Source organism: Gopherus evgoodei, chromosome 2, assembly GCF_007399415.2.
Source record: "Gopherus evgoodei ecotype Sinaloan lineage chromosome 2, rGopEvg1_v1.p, whole genome shotgun sequence".
NCBI classification, from domain to species: domain Eukaryota; kingdom Metazoa; phylum Chordata; order Testudines; family Testudinidae; genus Gopherus; species Gopherus evgoodei.
In genome coordinates this window covers 79,871,189-79,888,972 of record NC_044323.1, presented here as the reverse complement: position 1 = coordinate 79,888,972, position 17,784 = coordinate 79,871,189, and the positions used below count along the sequence as shown (strand labels likewise).

The following is a 17,784-nucleotide window of genomic DNA, read 5'->3' as shown; positions in this document are numbered from 1 at the left end:
AAACAATACTGAGAAGCTATACACTGACTACTAGAGGAATAGCAGTAATAATATGAACAGCACTAAAATACTCTCCCTACATGTAAAGCATGCTGTAAACCAGCTTGCCCCAGGAAAGGTGAATATAAATCTAGTAACTGATATAAGTGCAATCAACGTAAATCAGAGTTTCACTGTTTACCTGTAAAATCCAAGCCTGTGGAGGACCAGACCCTGTGACCCTCTGTCCCCTCTGACTCCACGAGCTGAAAGTGTGTTCATACATTTCCAAACCTCTACCTGCTATTGTCTTCCTACAGAGAATGACCAGTTTGTCTGCATTTATCTCTGTAAAAGATGTTCAGTTTTTTCTGACCTATTTGAAATATAATTTTCTCCTGCCTCTAGATTTTAATACATTCCAGTTTTCTGAACTTCTACAGATTACTACAGCATAGGGTCAAACCAACTGTTGCATTAGTTCAGAAGAGAGAAAGAGACCACAGTGGTGTCTACTACACATTTTGGTAACAAGGTGAAATCTTAAGCTCGCATCTGTAATGGAAAGTACATCATTAGGCCCTGATCTTGAAATGACTTAAACACACTCGACATTACACACTGAGAGTAAATCTGTTGATTTTCCATGGGACAAATCACACCATATAAAATTAAGTATGTGCGCAAGTCTTTGCAGGATCAGTGCCTTAGCTAGTTATGCGGTTTTCTCTCATTTAGGTGAAACAAAGTATTAGGTAGATGAAATACATTCTTATGCCTTATTTTGTCTTATATCAGATGTCTTAATTTCCTTCCAGTGGCTTTCTTTTATACCCTTGTAATTGAACCAGCTGTTTCTGTGATGAGTCCTTTTGAATTGTCAGTGTGTGTATATTTCCATTTACACTGTCAGCATTTTGTTCTGAGACCTTCTACCCTTCTGCCAGACTAAATTACCTATGGTGTGAGAGCTGTCTGATGTTTGCAATAACACAATCAAGGATTCTCCTGATCTTCCTTGTTTACCGAATTTATTTCTATTGCTCATTTTGTGAAGAGATTCTGCAGTTTTTCAGTAACTGTCACTTGAAATAATCTTTTTGGATTGTTGCTTGAGTCACAAAGAATCAAAAGAGGGATAAAAAATATTTTTCACAGCATTTTCTCTCCTTTGGAAGGATCCACTTAACCTATCAACTTCTCTCATTAAATATTAATTTATATTCAACGTTTTGTCGACACTTTGCATTTTGCCATTGTTAACTCTCATTTTAATTTTTGTAGCAATTTATATGACTGTAGAAGTTGATCAGAGCTGGGATGTAATGGGTAAATTATCTGCTACTTTTAGGAAATAGCCTTGTGCGGTGGTTAGAGAAGGGAGTCTTTGGCTCGGTTCCCAACATCTCAAAAATCTAATTCCTCCCCAGACCACAAAATAAAATAATGAATAGAATAGTGTGCTGATTAGCCAAACAGTTGAAGTCTGTGCTGCTACTGCAAATCACAAATAACACGCATGTAAAAAGTAAGCCCTTCCACACCAAATATTCTCTCTTTACATGGCATTTTTGAAAAGCATTTCTAATATTCATATATTGCATAAGACTTCAGTCCTGGTTTGAGATTTTGTCAGAGCCTGATGCCAAACACACACAAAAATTATCTTTATGTATATATGAGAGGGTAGACTTGCTTTTCCATTATAACCAATAAAAAAAGCACCATGAGAGGGAATGAACAAATAAATCTCTTAACCTCTCTTCTTCTCTGGTTCTGTTATATGGACATCACAGAGGTGATTTTAAAATGAATCACTTTCAGATCCTCTGGGAAAGAGTTGCAGTGCAAAGTACTGTTGTGCTATACTTACAGTGAGAGCTAACAAGTGCAGTGAGGGGAGACTTTGTTTCTGTGGTTTGTTAGTGATTCCTAATCACTGGCACGCATTAGTAGCACTCAGTGCCGGTGCCAGCCCATTGGTAGCCCTAAGCAGGACTATTTGTGCCCCCCCTCCTGCCCACAACACATACGAATAATTAATAGGAGGCCTCCTTGAGCCGCTCGGGGCCCTAAGCAATTGCTTAGTCTACTTATGCCTAGCACTGGCTCTGATTGTACTGGTTATTCTTTTCAGCAGGACTAGTACTCTGGCCTCCCTCCTTCCTGCCTACCATGGGCCCAGATTCAACAAGGTACTTAAGCAGGTGCCTAACAAAGCATGTGCTCAAAATTTGGCACTTGCTTAATTATCTTGGTAAATCAGGGCCTTAATGAGCCAGTGTGCTGGTGGATCATCTCTTTCTCAACTACAGATACTCTAAGATGCAGAGGAGCCTGGGTACACAAAAACCTGGCTTGAAATAGCTCATGCTTCCCTATAGAACAGAAGCCAGGCAGTTGAACAGGAGGCGATGGGCACTGACTTTTAATACTGAGGCCTTAATCTGGGCAACTGGTGTAGCTACTTACAAGGTTGAGAACTAGTAGTCTGTGTAATATTTGCCAAACTTATTTTTTTTAAAAAAAGATAACTAACTTGAGCCATATTAACCCACTAAGCACGTATATTCTGCTGGAGTTTACCCATTAGCAGATTGGAGCAACTTCTTGAATTGCTTTCCCTTTATGTCCAACATGGTCACATCCTTTCTTATGTATCTTCCAGTTATTCTACTTTGTGCCACTTGGCCTCATGGTAGTGGAAAGTTCAGTAGGAGCCTGGAGGGATCCAAGAACGTGATACAAAACCCATTGAAGCCAATGGGAAGTTTCAGTAGGGTTTGGATCAGGCCCCAAATTACCAACATTGAAGTGTTTGCTAACTGCACTTTGAAGACTTCCATGTCCCAATGTTCCTGTCATTATCCTGAGGTGATTATATGGTATACTGATTATAGTACCTAAGACAAAGGATCTGATCTTATTGGGTGCTATATAAAAGGACGTATGTTTCTATTTTTTTGTTGGCTACAACTTGTCCTAATATCACTTCTAGTGGAGACACCTAGGGCTTGATTCAAAACCCACAGAGATCAATGGGTGTCTTTCCATTGACATGGATGAACTTTGGATCAGGCTGAGTAGGAAGATTGTCTGTATTAATTCAGTATAAATAAATTATGTTGTAGAAACTAAATTTTATTGGTTGAGTTGCTTCTTGCAAACTAGTAAAAGTTATCAAATCTACACCAAAAAGGAGTTGATTGCCTGTATATTACTTATTTGGAGGGCTTTATTGTGTTGAAGCTGTAACTCAAATCTGTGACCTTCGTTTTCCGTACATTGTCTCTATCTTTCTACTGTTATATGAGCTTCAACTCCTAATCAAAGTTCAACTGCTCATACGCTCTGAATGCTACGCTTCTCTACTGCATATAAATATATATAAATGGGAAAAGTTACCACGGCAACTTTTAGAGCTTTTAGCTCTTGTGCTAATTTGAAGGATTTTCATCAACAGGCCTCATTTCATACAGACCCATGATTAGTATTCCCCACTGCTACATAACCTGGACATGTCATTTAGCTCTTTTTGAAACACAGCCTTGTGTTTACTAATGCAGAAGCAGACAGCTGCTACCTGCTCACTCTGATTCCTCTTCTTCACTTCCAGACTGCCAGTAAAACAAATGCTTCAGAATACAACCCTCAACATATGGTGGCAGGAAACATCAAAACTCTATATCCATCTGCTTGGCTTTGGTCTGGAGTATAGGTTTCTAAATATCAAACCCAGTTTCAAAACGCAGGATGCATCAGTGAGCACCTTTTATCTCTGTATCTTTCCCATTCTCCGCCCACCTGTTAGCTTACGTTCAGTACATCCAGGGAACTGAACTCAAGGCAGACTATGTATATTTCTCTGCTTGCTTATGCCAAGATACTGTTGGGAAGCAGTCCCTCTGCACTTAGCCCAGACAGCTGCAGATACAAGTTCCCACTTGTTTTGCATGTGTAGGAGGGCAGAATGAGGCAGAAAGGGCAGAGGACAATATAAAGGTTGGCTTCAGATAAACATTTTGGACTTATTTCATGATAAACTGAAAAAGTCCTGTTATAATTTTATGGTACACTATACACATAGCTTTGAATTGAGTGCATGACACATCACTAGATACTTTAATCTACCTTGCAAGCCATTTTCTGGAATGTTAAATGGTGTCATTTCGGTTGCTAGCATAGCACACTGATCAACTCTTTCTCTGTCCCACCTCTAATGACTAAACCACATAAAGTTTATTATTGACTTAAAACGTATAGATCTGGCCCTTTACTCCAAGCAATAAGGCTCATGCATTTAGATCCATAGCTCCCAGATTCAGTCACTGAAGCTCCAGCAATTGACCCGGTCAGGTGCTCTTTGGGGATCTAAAGGCATGAGCAGCTTTTATTTGAGCTTTACTTTGAAGGCATTAGTAGATTCATAGACCTCTTTAGGTTATCCAGATGCTAGAGGGGGACAAAGACACATTTAGTGTCGAACTAGTTTTCATTGTCCTCCAGGTATATAGCCAGGCCAATGTTTTTAAACTTGGATGCTTAACCTTACGCATCTTAATAGATAATAAGGCACCTAAATCAATGGCCTGATCTTTGGAAGTGCTGAGCACCTGCAGTTCTCATGTATTTCAATACAGATTTAGCTATCTAAATTAACTCTGGACTCCCAAGTAAAATATTTTGCCCATGTTACTTTGATGTATTCCTTTGTCATTTAAGTCAGTAGGATTAGATGACCTGGTGGTAAAAGCACCCAAGTTTGCGAACACTACAGTCTCTGCCATTAATATCACTGATGGAACTGCAGGGATGTGATTTACAGGTCCTAAATCTGCTAGTTCACATACAGTTAGAAAGAGAATGTGGTTAAAGATTGGTCCTCATTTTGGGTAAAAATTTGAATTGATTATTTATTTTTAACCTAACTACTTTATTAATCTTTAAAACCAAGATAAAAGGAGCCATTATTCCATATAAATGGCTACTTCATGGTGATATTAAGCTGTGCAACAGTATAAAGAGACCCATTTTCTCTCCTGTACAGCACACATTTCCCATCAAATTCAGTGAGCTGTCCATACATAGCTGAGAACAGAACTTGACCCAAGGCCAATAATTCATCTTGTCGTATGGCGTGTATTTAAGAATGGATGTATGTGTTAATATTCAGAATATGAGCACAACCTTATTTACTGTGATATAAAAGCATCTAAAGACCACTGATTTGCAGCAAGGTGATATGTCTCTCAAAATCCAGATGGTCAATATTGCCTTTTAATTTAACTACAGTGACTCTAGCTGGATAAAATTAACCACAAAAAACAATGTAACAGTGTAATCCAGGGCTTGATTAAAAGCCCATTCAAGTCAATGAAAAGACTGCTGTGGCCTTCGCATCAGGACTACAGTCAGAGGGCCCTTTGCCTAGAAGCTATATCAGCCCCACTTTTTGAGATTCAGCATCCAACCAATTCCAGCTGCAGCTGCTAAGTTTGTCTGAACTCTGCATCCAGAATAGTTACAGCACCTTTAAAACTGGAGTATACACAATTGCCGCACTACTTGAAGCTGCATACACCAGAAAGAGGATTCTTGGAAGTCCCACATAAAAAATGTCCCCACACAGTTGAAGGAAGGGTTGGGATGATCTGATAAGAGTTCACTTCCTCTCTGTTATTATCTGTCACCGTAGCACCTAGCCACTCTAGTCATAGACCAGACCCATTGAGCTTGGTGCTGTACAAACACAGAACAAAAAGAGCTTTCAATCTAAGCAGTTGGAGTAAGACCCACAAAGATACTTAGTTGTTGCAACACTGAGCATCATGGCACCTAACTTTTAAGTGCCTAGAAAATCATAGGAACAATATGGTGATCCTCCAAGGTGAGTTAGGATCTTAGGCTCCCTATACAGTTAATGGGGAGAGAGAGGCACCATAGAATGCCATCCAGAAATGCCAGCATAATAGGTGTGGAGCTGCCTTAGCTATCCAATGGAAGAAGCCAAACAGAGGGATGTGTGTTAATCCCCACCCTTCTCTTGGAGATAGGCACCTTCCTGTAGCCCAGATGACAAAGGAATTCGTAAGTGTCTGTCTCTGCTAGAGATCCACGAATGGGAACCAGCTGCTTGGAGTCAGGCAGCTTAGGCACCTAGGCCACTTTGTGAGGGAATGAGTTAGGCAGCTGCCTTGCTCCATGCAAAACGGCTGGAGGAGGAAGTGCTGCTCACCTTATAACTTTTAGCCCAGTGGTAAGAGTGCTCACCCGGTTTGTGGGAGACCCAGCGTCCATTCTCCGCTTTCTGCCACAGAGGGAGAAAGCATTTGAACAGGGGTGTCCCATCTCTCCGGGGAGTGCTCAAGCCGCTGAGCTATGGGATATTCTGATGTGGGGCTCCCTCAAGCTATCCTGTTTTAAGCTGTTCCACTTTGGATAAATACTGAAAGAGTGATTGGAGCTGGGATATTGGACCTGGTGTCTCCCACCTCCCAGGTGTGTACTCTAACTACTGGCTACAGAGTATCTGTCTCTTTCTGGCCCAATGACTATTTAAGCATTTATCTACAGTGGAACAGTCATCGGGCAGATCCCAGGCCAGTGCTCTAAGTGCTAGGCTAAAAGTTATAAGGTGGGCAGTACTACCACCACATTCCCCTCCCTGGATTTTGAATGGGACATGATGTGGTCAGAGTGTTCAGAGACCACTTACCAGATTGGGCCCTGCGTTTGAGTTAGGAGTCTGAGCACCAGTCTTCCCCAGGCTCATGAATTGCTTTGGGGTTTAGCTGGGAGATAGGTGTCCAGACACTTGGAGAAAGGCAGCAGTGCACATGCCCAGAGTCTGAAACATAGGTGCCTGGGAAACCTTTACTCTAAAAATTTAAGTGCTGAGTGAATTTAGATATCTATAGGGTTTGGTAGGAGTTTTTATGGATCTGATTGAGACAAAACTGGAATTTAAGCACCTAAACACAAGACTTAGGCACTTAAGTCTGGAATTTAGGAACCTAAATTCCTTTGTGGATCTGGACCTGATTGCTTAATCATCCCTGCCAGTGATGACTTATCCCCAGTGCTCATTAACCTATTTCTAAATAACAAATTGTTGTCTCCTAGAATGCATTTGATTGTACCAGATGTTGGGTATTTTCAAAATAATTCTTGAGGGAGAAACTTAACCCATGCTCCAAGATCCTCACTGTCTCCCCTGCTTTCAAATTGAACAAGCTAAACCCTGTGCTATGCTATCAATATACTCAGGATATTTTTGGAACATGTAAAGTGTAAACATTTCTAGTATAATACAGTTTTATATACTGGTAAATATATCAGTACGTTTGTTTGCCAGCTGATATTGACTTTTTCCTTAGAGGCAGAAATTATGTTTACATAGAAAAACTTATAAAAAAATTCTCCACGCCTTTCACCTGCATTTCCCTTCTACTGGGTCCATGTGGTTTATCACTGGCTAATGAGGAAAATCCATATGGATGTCCTGGGTTGAAATATTGGCAACATATCACTGACTAAGGCACCATTTTACTCTTCTTCAGAGGAATGAAATAGAACGAATATGGCAGTGAACAAAAAAAAAAAATTCAGCATGATGTGACCCTAGAGGGTAGTTTCACATCCCACTTAGTCCACTTGTCTTTTGTATCCACTCCAGCTCTCCCCCTCAAAGGTAGCTGTTCATCAATGAACAAAGACCATATAAACTTTGAAAGAATAATGAAGTACTAATGAAGCAAAGAGAGAAGATTGTGTAGCAAGCAAAAATGAATACTCTTAATTTATTCCTCTATCAAGAATATATCTGTATAATTGACTATCAGATTGCATAACAGGCTAACTTCTAAGTGAACCATAAAAATAATACTTTTTTTAGCCACATATTATAGGCTCAAAATCTATTTTATGAGTCCCCTGTTTCCTGGTAACATGACATCAGTAGAGCAACCCAAACTGGTGATTATATAAAGAGAAGAATATAATGGAACAAAAGAATAAGGCTGCAACTTGATCTTTTTCGTTGATAAATTTAGTGCTTGTAAGAACTGAAGAAAAGAGATTCAAAAGGGATATAACTTTATAGTTACTCACCATTCAGAAAAAAACAGCCTATGATTGCTGAGGGAGGAGGAAAAATACATCTTTTGCTCTCAGGATTTTTATCTCACTGGTTTTGAAGTCATCTGTTTTAAGTTAATCATTAATCATCATCAACCGATTACTGAAATTTCATCCTTTGTGCAGTAGTGACGTAAAATGTGTATGATGTAAAATTAACCTGGTTTTCAAACCAATTTAAATACTGGAGTAGCAGAGGAATAAAAATATCTTGAAATCTAGTGGATGAGGTTGTTGCAGAACTTCCTGAATGAGTTTGGGTTACAGAGGCACACAGAGATTTTCAAAGGCACAAGTGACAGTTTGCTGGCAAACTCCACTTGATTTTTAGTGGGAGTTTGCCAGCAAACTGCCACTTGTGCCTTTGAAAATCTCCCCCTCAGTCTTCTCTCAGCCATAGCTGACTAAAGCTGGTATGAGATAGAACCAAGGATACATAGGAAATAGAGAGAAGTCCCGGAAGTCAGTGACAAAATGCAGTTGACTTCACTGTGGCCATGATTCTCATGTAATTTTTAGCCATATGATAGAATTTACCTGATTCTGTTAGTTACTTCCAGCCTTAATATCTTTTAAAAGTCACAGAATGTTTGGATTTTTGGTTTTGGTAGCACTTGTTCCAAGTGTCTGATGAGGTGTTTAGGTTGACTTACTAGTCCTCAACAAACATGCTGTCTAGAGATCTTCTTGCCTTCAAAGCAGTAGTTCAAAAATTTTGGGCTTGTTGAATGCTTCAGAACAGGGTGATTGTGTGTGTCTCTGGTCCACCCCTTCTCTTGTTTCAACCACAGCTGTGGCAAGTCAGCTTGTGATATGCCTTTCACTTAACTGAGAAGCATCCCACACACTGACACAATCCACTTGGCAATAAATTGCAGAGTATGTTGGTTACATTTATACTATTGCTGGTGTACTTGTAATTTGTGATTACAACCAGTTTAGGGTATCTGCACTAGTCAGAGTTACGTATATAACATTCCAGGAGGGGTCAAAATTAGTCACCTTTAATAAGCCCATCCATACTCCAAATTTTGGGTGCTATCCAACCAAACTCTTAAAATGTCACTTATAGTTCACTGTCAAAGGTCAGCTATATTCATTTGTTTAGATCCCTATTCACAACAACATTTAAACATGTGCTGTTCTCAGACCCTGTCTAAGATGGTTGCAATGACAAATTATAGAGCAGAAGATGCTATGCTTTGAATAATGTGTTCTGCTGTATTTGCAGTTTGGGTTGTAGTATTTTGTGGCATGCTGCTTCACTTAAAATGCAGTTTCTTGAATAGGGAGAGACCTTAAGCACACATTTAAGACTTTCCTGAACTAGAGCTCTTAATTACTCATACTGTCACATGTCACAGTCCCCCTCCCCTTAATCATGACTTTGGGTACATGTGTATCAAATTGTGAACTCCATTTTGGATTAGGAACTTCATTTTGGATTGATGTGCTGAACACAGGTCCTTAATTTACCCAAGGCACTTTATTGAAGTGCATTCTAGGCAGGCTGCCCTGCCCAGGAAAGGCGTTTAATCCCTTTTTGGGGGGACTACCACAGAGAAGCTATCAAGGCAGCAATCTGGCATTATAGCTTGAATGATTCTCATCTACTGCAGAGCCCTAGGAACAATGAGTTTTCTATATAGTGTGGCAAGCCTGAACTGGGGTAAGGGAGTAGAAATTGCCAGCTAAGCACATGGCAAAGAAGAGCAGAAACTACTTAGAAGGGGTGCCATGCTAAGCAGTGGGGAGCCGAATATTGCCACATGCAGGATATTCAGGGGAGAATGGGAAGGCTGGATTCCATCAGGCCTGAAATGTTGACCAACCTGACACACAGATGAGGTGAGATCAGACCAGGGAAAAGTGCTCAGGACTTCTGTTGTTTTTCAAAGAGCTGTAACATTAAAGTGATTTTAAGAGGAAAGTTATTGGGTTAAATATTCCTTCACTAAGACTCCGTTCCTACCACATTTGGCTTCTCGAAGGAACCGAGTGCTCACAGTGAAAGAGAGACTCTGAGGGAGCCTTTGAAGTGACTCAGAGTGCCAACCCTGATTTTGGAGTCTAGTGTAGCTGAGTTCTGGCACCCATGTTCCAAGGAAGAGTATCAGGCAAGAAGTCTAAGGCTAGGAGTGTGCATTAAAGACCCAGAGCTAGAAACAGTGACTAGATTCTACCCAGACTCAGTTGACTTAGAAGCACATAGGATCCAGAGACTCGGCAAAAGACTGTAACCATTTACTAGGTTATTGGGTCATTGGGTTGTAACTAGAGCTGGGTGAATTTTTTTCAACAAAATATTGTAGTTCAGTTGACCAAAACTATTCAGGTATTTGACACAAATTAGCCAATAGTTTCAGTAAAACAAACACAATAAACAAATGCATTTCATAGTCATTCATAACAAAAGGAGTAATCACTGGGCCAGGGAAGATGGTGTGAAATCACTCTTTAGCCCGGGTGGTTAGAGGTACTCACTAGAGTGTGGGAGTTCAAAATTCAACTCCCTGCTTCAATGGCTATTTATACAAATAGGCACAGCTTCAACACCAGAGACAGAGACACCTGTCAGAGTATTGTCTTGCAAGGTGGGAGCTCCAACTTCAAATCTGTTCACGTCCTCAGACAGAAGGGGAAATTGAATCTAGGTCTCCCACATCCCTGGTGAATGCTCTAACCATTGGGCTAAGGCTTTTAGGGGAGACCACTGCTGCTATCTAGCTCTTTACAAATGCAAAAAAAAAAAAAAAAAAAGATCCATTTAGGGTCCAATTAAACATGTTTTGTTGACCTGAAATAGATTTTTTTTCAACTCCATTGGAGTATTTTCACAGATTTTTGAATTTCAGTTTGACCTAAACTGAAGTCCACCCCCTCACCCCCAGTATTTTGCAACAGCCAGTGAAATGAAAAATTAGTTATTTGCCCATGACGAGGATAGAAATAATGATTTGAGGAATTTGTTGTAGACAGACAACACGTCTGTCATTAGTGAGAGAGATAGTTCGCTTCATCACGTAGACATGTGTTCCTAAATTTAATTTGCCTCTTTTCAGAGTTCTGTATTGGCTTGTCATTGTCCTCTCCTCATTCTGAATGTTGAAGATTCTGAACTAATAGTGCCTTTTAGATTAATGGCGGTGCTGTGGATGTGCTCAGATTGTTTTCGAACTGAATGAAAGGACAATTTTAATTTCCCTTCCGAAATTACCAAATGTTAGCTTTTATCAAAACCAATTCTCTGCAGACATGAAAATAGGGGTGTTGCATGGAGCGGCAGCGAGGAGGATTTAAACAGAGCACAGAAAACAGATTGATAATCTGTAATATTAATCCGGCTCTCCAGCAGAGTGTGAAATTACTCGTTTACAGCTCTTATCTTGGAAAAAAAAACCCAACAATAGCAAGCCGCATATTAGAGGAATCAGATTTGAGAGGTCAATTAACTTGTGAAGTTCAGACATGACTGAGCTAAAGTGGTGCAATATTCCTTATTGGCCCATAAGTCACATCACAGTTTTGATGCCACTGCTTCGTTATTATACTGTTGGCAAACAAACGCTTGAGCTGCAATATGGGTGATGATAGTTGTTTAATTGTTTTATTAAGCTAGTGCCCTTAGACCCATTTTTTCAGGCACTGCACAAGCTCTTAAGACTGGTTCCCGACCTGAAGAGCGTACAATCCATAAAGATGAGATTACCCATGTACATTCTTTTGCTCTGCTGCCTGTGCCATGATATAACACTGACCTGTGGAGTTATGCTCTATAGCTAGGAGAATAGGAAGTAGAGGTAAAATATAATTCAGGCTTTATGTGTACTATCGCATCTTTATAGTAGGGGCTTTGCTTTTGTAGGGTTATTGAAAGTACTAAAGTGAATACGCACCTTTTGTTAAGCGGTCGTACAGCCAAATGGAGACGGAGCGAAGGACGGCTAAACTCATTTAATTAAAATGTGTATTGGTTTTGACAGAGGGACTCTGAGGGCATGTTCAGAATTATATCCAATGAGCGCGTCAGCCTGGGAAAATGTGCTGCTATGTATTATAAAGTGCAGAAATACAGCTCTAAATAGAGATGGTTGAAATTGTGAAGTTAAGTTTCAGATCCGAAGCTTCCCAAAGTTCTGGGGTGAGGGATGATGGATTTCAGTTTGGCTCATTTGATTTATGTTTTGACTGGGCTGTCTCTGCCCTGTAATGACTGACTATTTGCTTCAACCCTCCCCAATCCCCTTCCTCACAGTCTCTTCACAACAGTTCATTCCATACATGCACCTCCATCACTCTGTCCCTTCACACTCCTATCCTTCACTTTTCTTTCCATTTAGCTAATACCCATCTAACCAAACACCTACACTCCAAAATAAACTCTGGAACTAATATGCTGTTTGGTGCCACCATATTGTACAGTCTGATTGTATGTCCTACCTTTTTCCCTCACCCTATGTCTGTCTTGTCTATTTAGACTATAAGCTCTTCAGCACATGACCATCTGTGTTTGCACAGTGCCTAGCACAGTAGGGCCACGTTCTTGGTTGTCCTTTAGGCACTACCATAATAAGCATGCCTAATAATTTATAAATGTGAAAGTTTTGATAGTTTTGTGGATTATTTATTATTTTATATTTTAGACATCTTCCAGGGTTTAGAGAAACTCTAGAAATTTTCATTTGACTTTGCTATGAATCTCACGCATGATAAAATAGGGAGTCTTTTTTTGTTTTTTCTGCATAGCACAGAATTGGATCGGCTTCCATGTGAACAGAAGGATTGCACTATGGATAAATTGGTTTTGATCAACCCATTTCTCTCTTCACAGAACAGAGAATGCAGAAAATGAGCAACATCTATGAATCAGCAGCAAATACCCTGGGAATCTTTAGCAGCCCATGCCTGACTAAAGTGGAGCTGCGAGTTGCATGCAAAGGCATATCAGACCGGGACGCCCTTTCCAAGCCAGATCCCTGTGTCATCCTGAAAATGCAGTCACATGGGCAGTGGTTTGAGGTAAGTGGCCAATAAAATGCATATGAACTTGATGTTCCGGGGTGCTACAGTAGAGCTCAGGTTAAGTACTATGGTGATGAATGCACTAGATAGATGTAAGAGCAACAGGATGGGTGAGGTAATATCTTTTATTGGACCAACTTCTGTTGGTTAGAGAGACAAAGCTTGCAAGCTTACCCAGAGCTCTCTCTCACCAACAAAAGTTGGTCCAATAAAAGATATTACCTCACTCACCTGTTCTCGCTAATATCCTTGGCTCAACACAGCTACAACAATACTACATGCAACAATACTAGATAGATGTAATCATTTAAGCCTGATGCAAAGCCCACTGAAGTCAATGGGAGTTTTTTCACTGACTTTATCAGGCCCTTCAAGAATTGTTTGGATTTTCCCTGTCTGGAGCCTAGATAAGAAGTCAGGATTGTATAACTAGCCAAAAAAAAACCACAACAAAAACAAACTTGTTTTTTTAAGATGAAAAGTGTTTCAGTGGAGGCCACATAATAATCTAAAATTATACTTTCTTTCAAAATTCTGCATCTTTATTTAAAAAAAAAGACAGAAAAGCCCCAACAAACATTAAACAGTCTGTAAATTAATAGCTTAGGAATCCAGCCAATTCCCAAATAATTCTTCATTACTCACTGTTTCCACTGCTTCATAATAAGTCTGTGGGATGCCTCCCTGCCATTTGTGCCTCAGAAAATCTCCCACGTAAGTGATATTTATAATGAAATATCAGAGATTTTATTTTTAAAAAGTACTCCCTCTTGTGCCTGCTTGAGGATTCCTCTTTGAATCTCCTGATCCTTCATGGTAACATAGATTAAAATGATTTAAACATGAGAAAATTCTTATAGTAAGATTATGCATGAGGTTTTGAAGCCTTAGTCTATTTGTCATTTTCAATAACAGGTGGAGGTTATACAACAAATAATTAGTCAACACAATTAAAACGTTAAAGCTGGATATTACAAATGAGTTCTTTTTTCACAAGATCTTCTCTTCACATATTGCTGACTTGCAGTGTTGTAGCTAGCATGAGGCCTGATAGATGGCTAAAAAAACCAACAGCTCTCTTTGTTATAAATGAAGTTACCGAGTTACTTTTTGTGTGTGCATGCATAAATTTATTTTTCCTTGTCTTTTACTGCATTAAAATCCAGCTCTGTGCCATTTTATAGAAATGAAAAATGATTGACAAAATGCATGAAGCTTTTTCTCTATGCAGCATAAGAATGATACCCATGTTAGAAGGGGCCGATCTTCAATCAGGAGGCAATCTCAAAAGTTGCAAACTGACTTTTTAAATTAAACCTCTGTCTGCCCCCACCCAAATCTGTAATCTTAATTGCATAAATGGTGTAATGTGATTGATAATTCAGAATAAGACACGTTTTGCAAATAAGAAATGGAAACATATACTAGAAGTTTAATTATTTAGCAAAATCTCCTGATCCACTGCTAAAGATTAGTATGTGGTGTTTAATGGAGCTAAGCGAATAGATTGCAACAAATAATTTGGCAAACTTCACCTTTTCTTTCTGATTTGTATTGTCTGTGAACAGAATGTGAAATTCTTGAATGTATTTGTTGTCAAATATTTGTGAATTTCCAAAAGGAAAAATTCTTGGTGTAGAGATTGTTTGAGTTGTAAACTTGGACTATAGTTTATATAATAATTTTAAATAAATGAATTTAACTAACCCACACAGCATTGTGTATATTTAGTTGTAATCCCAATTCATGCTGTGTTGGTTAGGACATAAATCATCCAAGCAAGAAACAAAAATAAATGTGACTTATGCAAATTGTGAATTTCACAACTGAATGTACCATTTAAAATTCAACTGTGATTATTTGAGCTTAAAGCATTTATCTTTCATGAGTATTTGTGTTCGTAAAGTTCAAATATGTGAGTCTTTATGGAAAGCAAATGCAAGAGAGTTGTGAACATGGTAAAATCGTAAGACTTTTGATACTGTCTCACACAACCTTCTCATAAACAAACTAGGGAAATACAATCTAGATGAAGCTACTATAAGGTGGATGCAAAACTGGTTGGAAAACCATTCCCAGAGAGTAGTTAATTATCAGTGGTTCACAGTCAAACTGGAAGGGCATATCGAGTGGGTTCCCAGAGCGATCGGTTCTGGTTCTGTTCAATATCTTCATCAATGATTTGGATAATGGCATAGAGAGCACACTTATAAAAGTTTGTGGGCGATACCAAACTGGGAGGGGTTTTAAGTGCTTTGGAGGATAGGGTTAAAATTCAAAATGATCTGGACAAATTGGAGAAATGGCCTGAAGTAAACAGGATGAAATTCAATAAGGACAAATGCAAAGTACTCCACTTAGGAAGGAATAATTAGTTGCACACATACAAAATGGGAAATGACTGCCTAGGAAGGAGTACTGCAGAAAGGGATCTGGGGGTCATAGTTGATCACAAGCTAAATATGAGTCAACAGTGTAATATTGCTTTTAAATTATTATTATTATTATTATTATTATTTTATTATATTAATTTATTTTGCAACAAACATCTTCCTGGGATGTATTAGCAGGAGTGTTGCAAGCAAGACACAAGAAGTAATTCTTCCACTCTACTCCGTGCTGTTTAGTTCCCAGCTGTAGTATTGTGTCCAGTTCTGGGTGCCTCATTTCAGCAAAGATGTGGACAAATTGGAGAAAGTCCAAAGAAGAGCAATAAAAATGATTAAAGGTCTAGAACACATGACCTATGAGGGAAGATTGAAAAAATGGGTTTGTTTAGTCTGAAGAGAAGACTGAGGGGGGACATAATAGTTTTCAAGTACATAAAAAGTTGTTACAAGGAAGTTCTCCTTAACCTCTGAGAATAGGGGAAGAAGCAATAGGCTTACTTTTCAGCAAGGTTGGTTCAGGTTGGACATTAGGAAAACTTCCTAACTGTCAAGGTAGTTAAGCACTGGAATAAATTGCATAGGGTGGTTGTGGAATCTCCATCATTGAAGATTTTTAAGAGCAGGTTAGACAAACACATGTCAGGGATGGTCTAGATCAGTGGTTCCCAAACTCGTTCTGCCTCTTATGCAGAGAAAGCCCCTGGTGGGCCAGGCTGGTTTGTGTACCTGTCACGTCTGCCGGTTCGGCCTATCGCGGCTCCCAGTGGCTGCAGTTCGCTGCTCCAGGCCAATGGGAGCTGCTGGAAGCGGCGGCCGGTATGTCCCTCGGCCCGCGCAGCTTCCAGCAGCTCCCATTGGCCTGGAACAGTCAACAGTGGCCAGTGAGAGCCATGATGGACCGAACCTGTGGATGTGGCAGGTGCACAAACCGGCCTGGCCCGCCAGGGGCTTTCCTTGCTCAAGTGGTGGAACAAGTTTTGGAACCACTGGTCAAGATAATGTTTAGTCCTGCCTTGAGTGCAGGGAACTGGACTGGATGACTTCTCAAGGTCCCTTCCAGTTCTACGATTCTGTGTTCCTGTCAGTGCTGCAGAGACAACATAGCTTTGATAGGACAAGCTGTTTTCTATTCTGGCTCATACATAATTAACAAAACTGTTAATTAAGTTCCAGTTGCTGGGGTCAGTTGAACGGAATCACATAGGTATAACTGAAGACAGAATTTGGCTGGGAGAATCTTCCACTCATTGTGATGAACAATCCAAGAAAAGCAAGGATGATTTTTAGATTGCAGATGACTGATAGTATTTCTAATTATCTTTTTATGGGTAAAATCATCATATTTGATCCAGAAACCCTTCAGAGGTAAGAAACATGAAACTCTATCATGCCATTTTTACAGTCAGTTTTTGGAGTACCTCAAAGTATCTGCTAGGACCTCCACTGTAAATCTAAAGTAAGTTTATAAGGGGCGATATAAATATTTATATATAGAGTGATACTTGGCACACAGTGCAATGGCCATGAATAAGGTATGCAGATGATGAACTGGGCGTCAAGAGACTTGGTGTTTATTCCCAGCTCTGTTTCTGACTTGCCCTATAATCTTGGGCACGTCACTTCACTTCTCTGCACTTCTGTTTCCCCTCCTACCTGTTGTCTGCCTTGTCTCTTTCGGTTGTAGTCCCTACACTGGAAAGCTTCTCTCGTATGACGTGTACGTCTTCACTGGGGGAAAAAAGTGTATTCTTATCTCATCTTACCTAACTTGGGTTAAACTAGTACTGAAGGCTTGGCTGGTCATTTGGGTTAGCAGCTCAAGTTAAAGCCTATAGGGAGCTGGGAAGCCTGTATCTTTGCTGCTGTTTTTTAATTCCTAGTACCTAACCCAGGTTAAGAGCACACCTTTTTGTGCAGTGAAGATACACTCTATGTGATTGAACAGTGTCTAGCACAATGGGATTCCAATCGTAGCTGGAGCCTATAGACGCTATTCTACTACAAATAACGATGATGATGCCCAAACGCTTCAGGCCACATTACATGATGATACATCTGTTTATGCTAAATATGCTATAGAAAAACAATTTTGAAGAGTTTTTTAAAATGGGTTTTTAATGGGACCATTCTTTTTGCATCCCTCTGCCTGTTAGACTAAGTGCCTTCCTTACTATTAGTCCAACTGTTCAGGGACTCATGTACATGACCTGAATATCTTTTTGGTACCATGTCACAACATTAAAAATCTGAAACCTCA

At 39.7% G+C, this 17,784-nt stretch overlaps 1 protein-coding gene across 4 annotated transcripts in view; it reads left to right on the top strand.

Moving 5' to 3' along the window:
- The window catches only part of CPNE4 (copine 4), a 429,510-nt gene that overhangs the window by 162,099 nt on the left and 249,627 nt on the right, over window positions 1-17,784 (top strand). For all 4 annotated transcript variants that reach the window (XM_030551103.1, XM_030551101.1, XM_030551100.1 and 1 more), the window contains one exon: window positions 12,947-13,134. In XM_030551103.1, coding sequence (XP_030406963.1) covers window positions 12,955-13,134 — 180 coding nt within the window. In that variant the 5' untranslated portion in view covers window positions 12,947-12,954. The remainder of the gene's footprint in view (window positions 1-12,946; window positions 13,135-17,784) is intronic.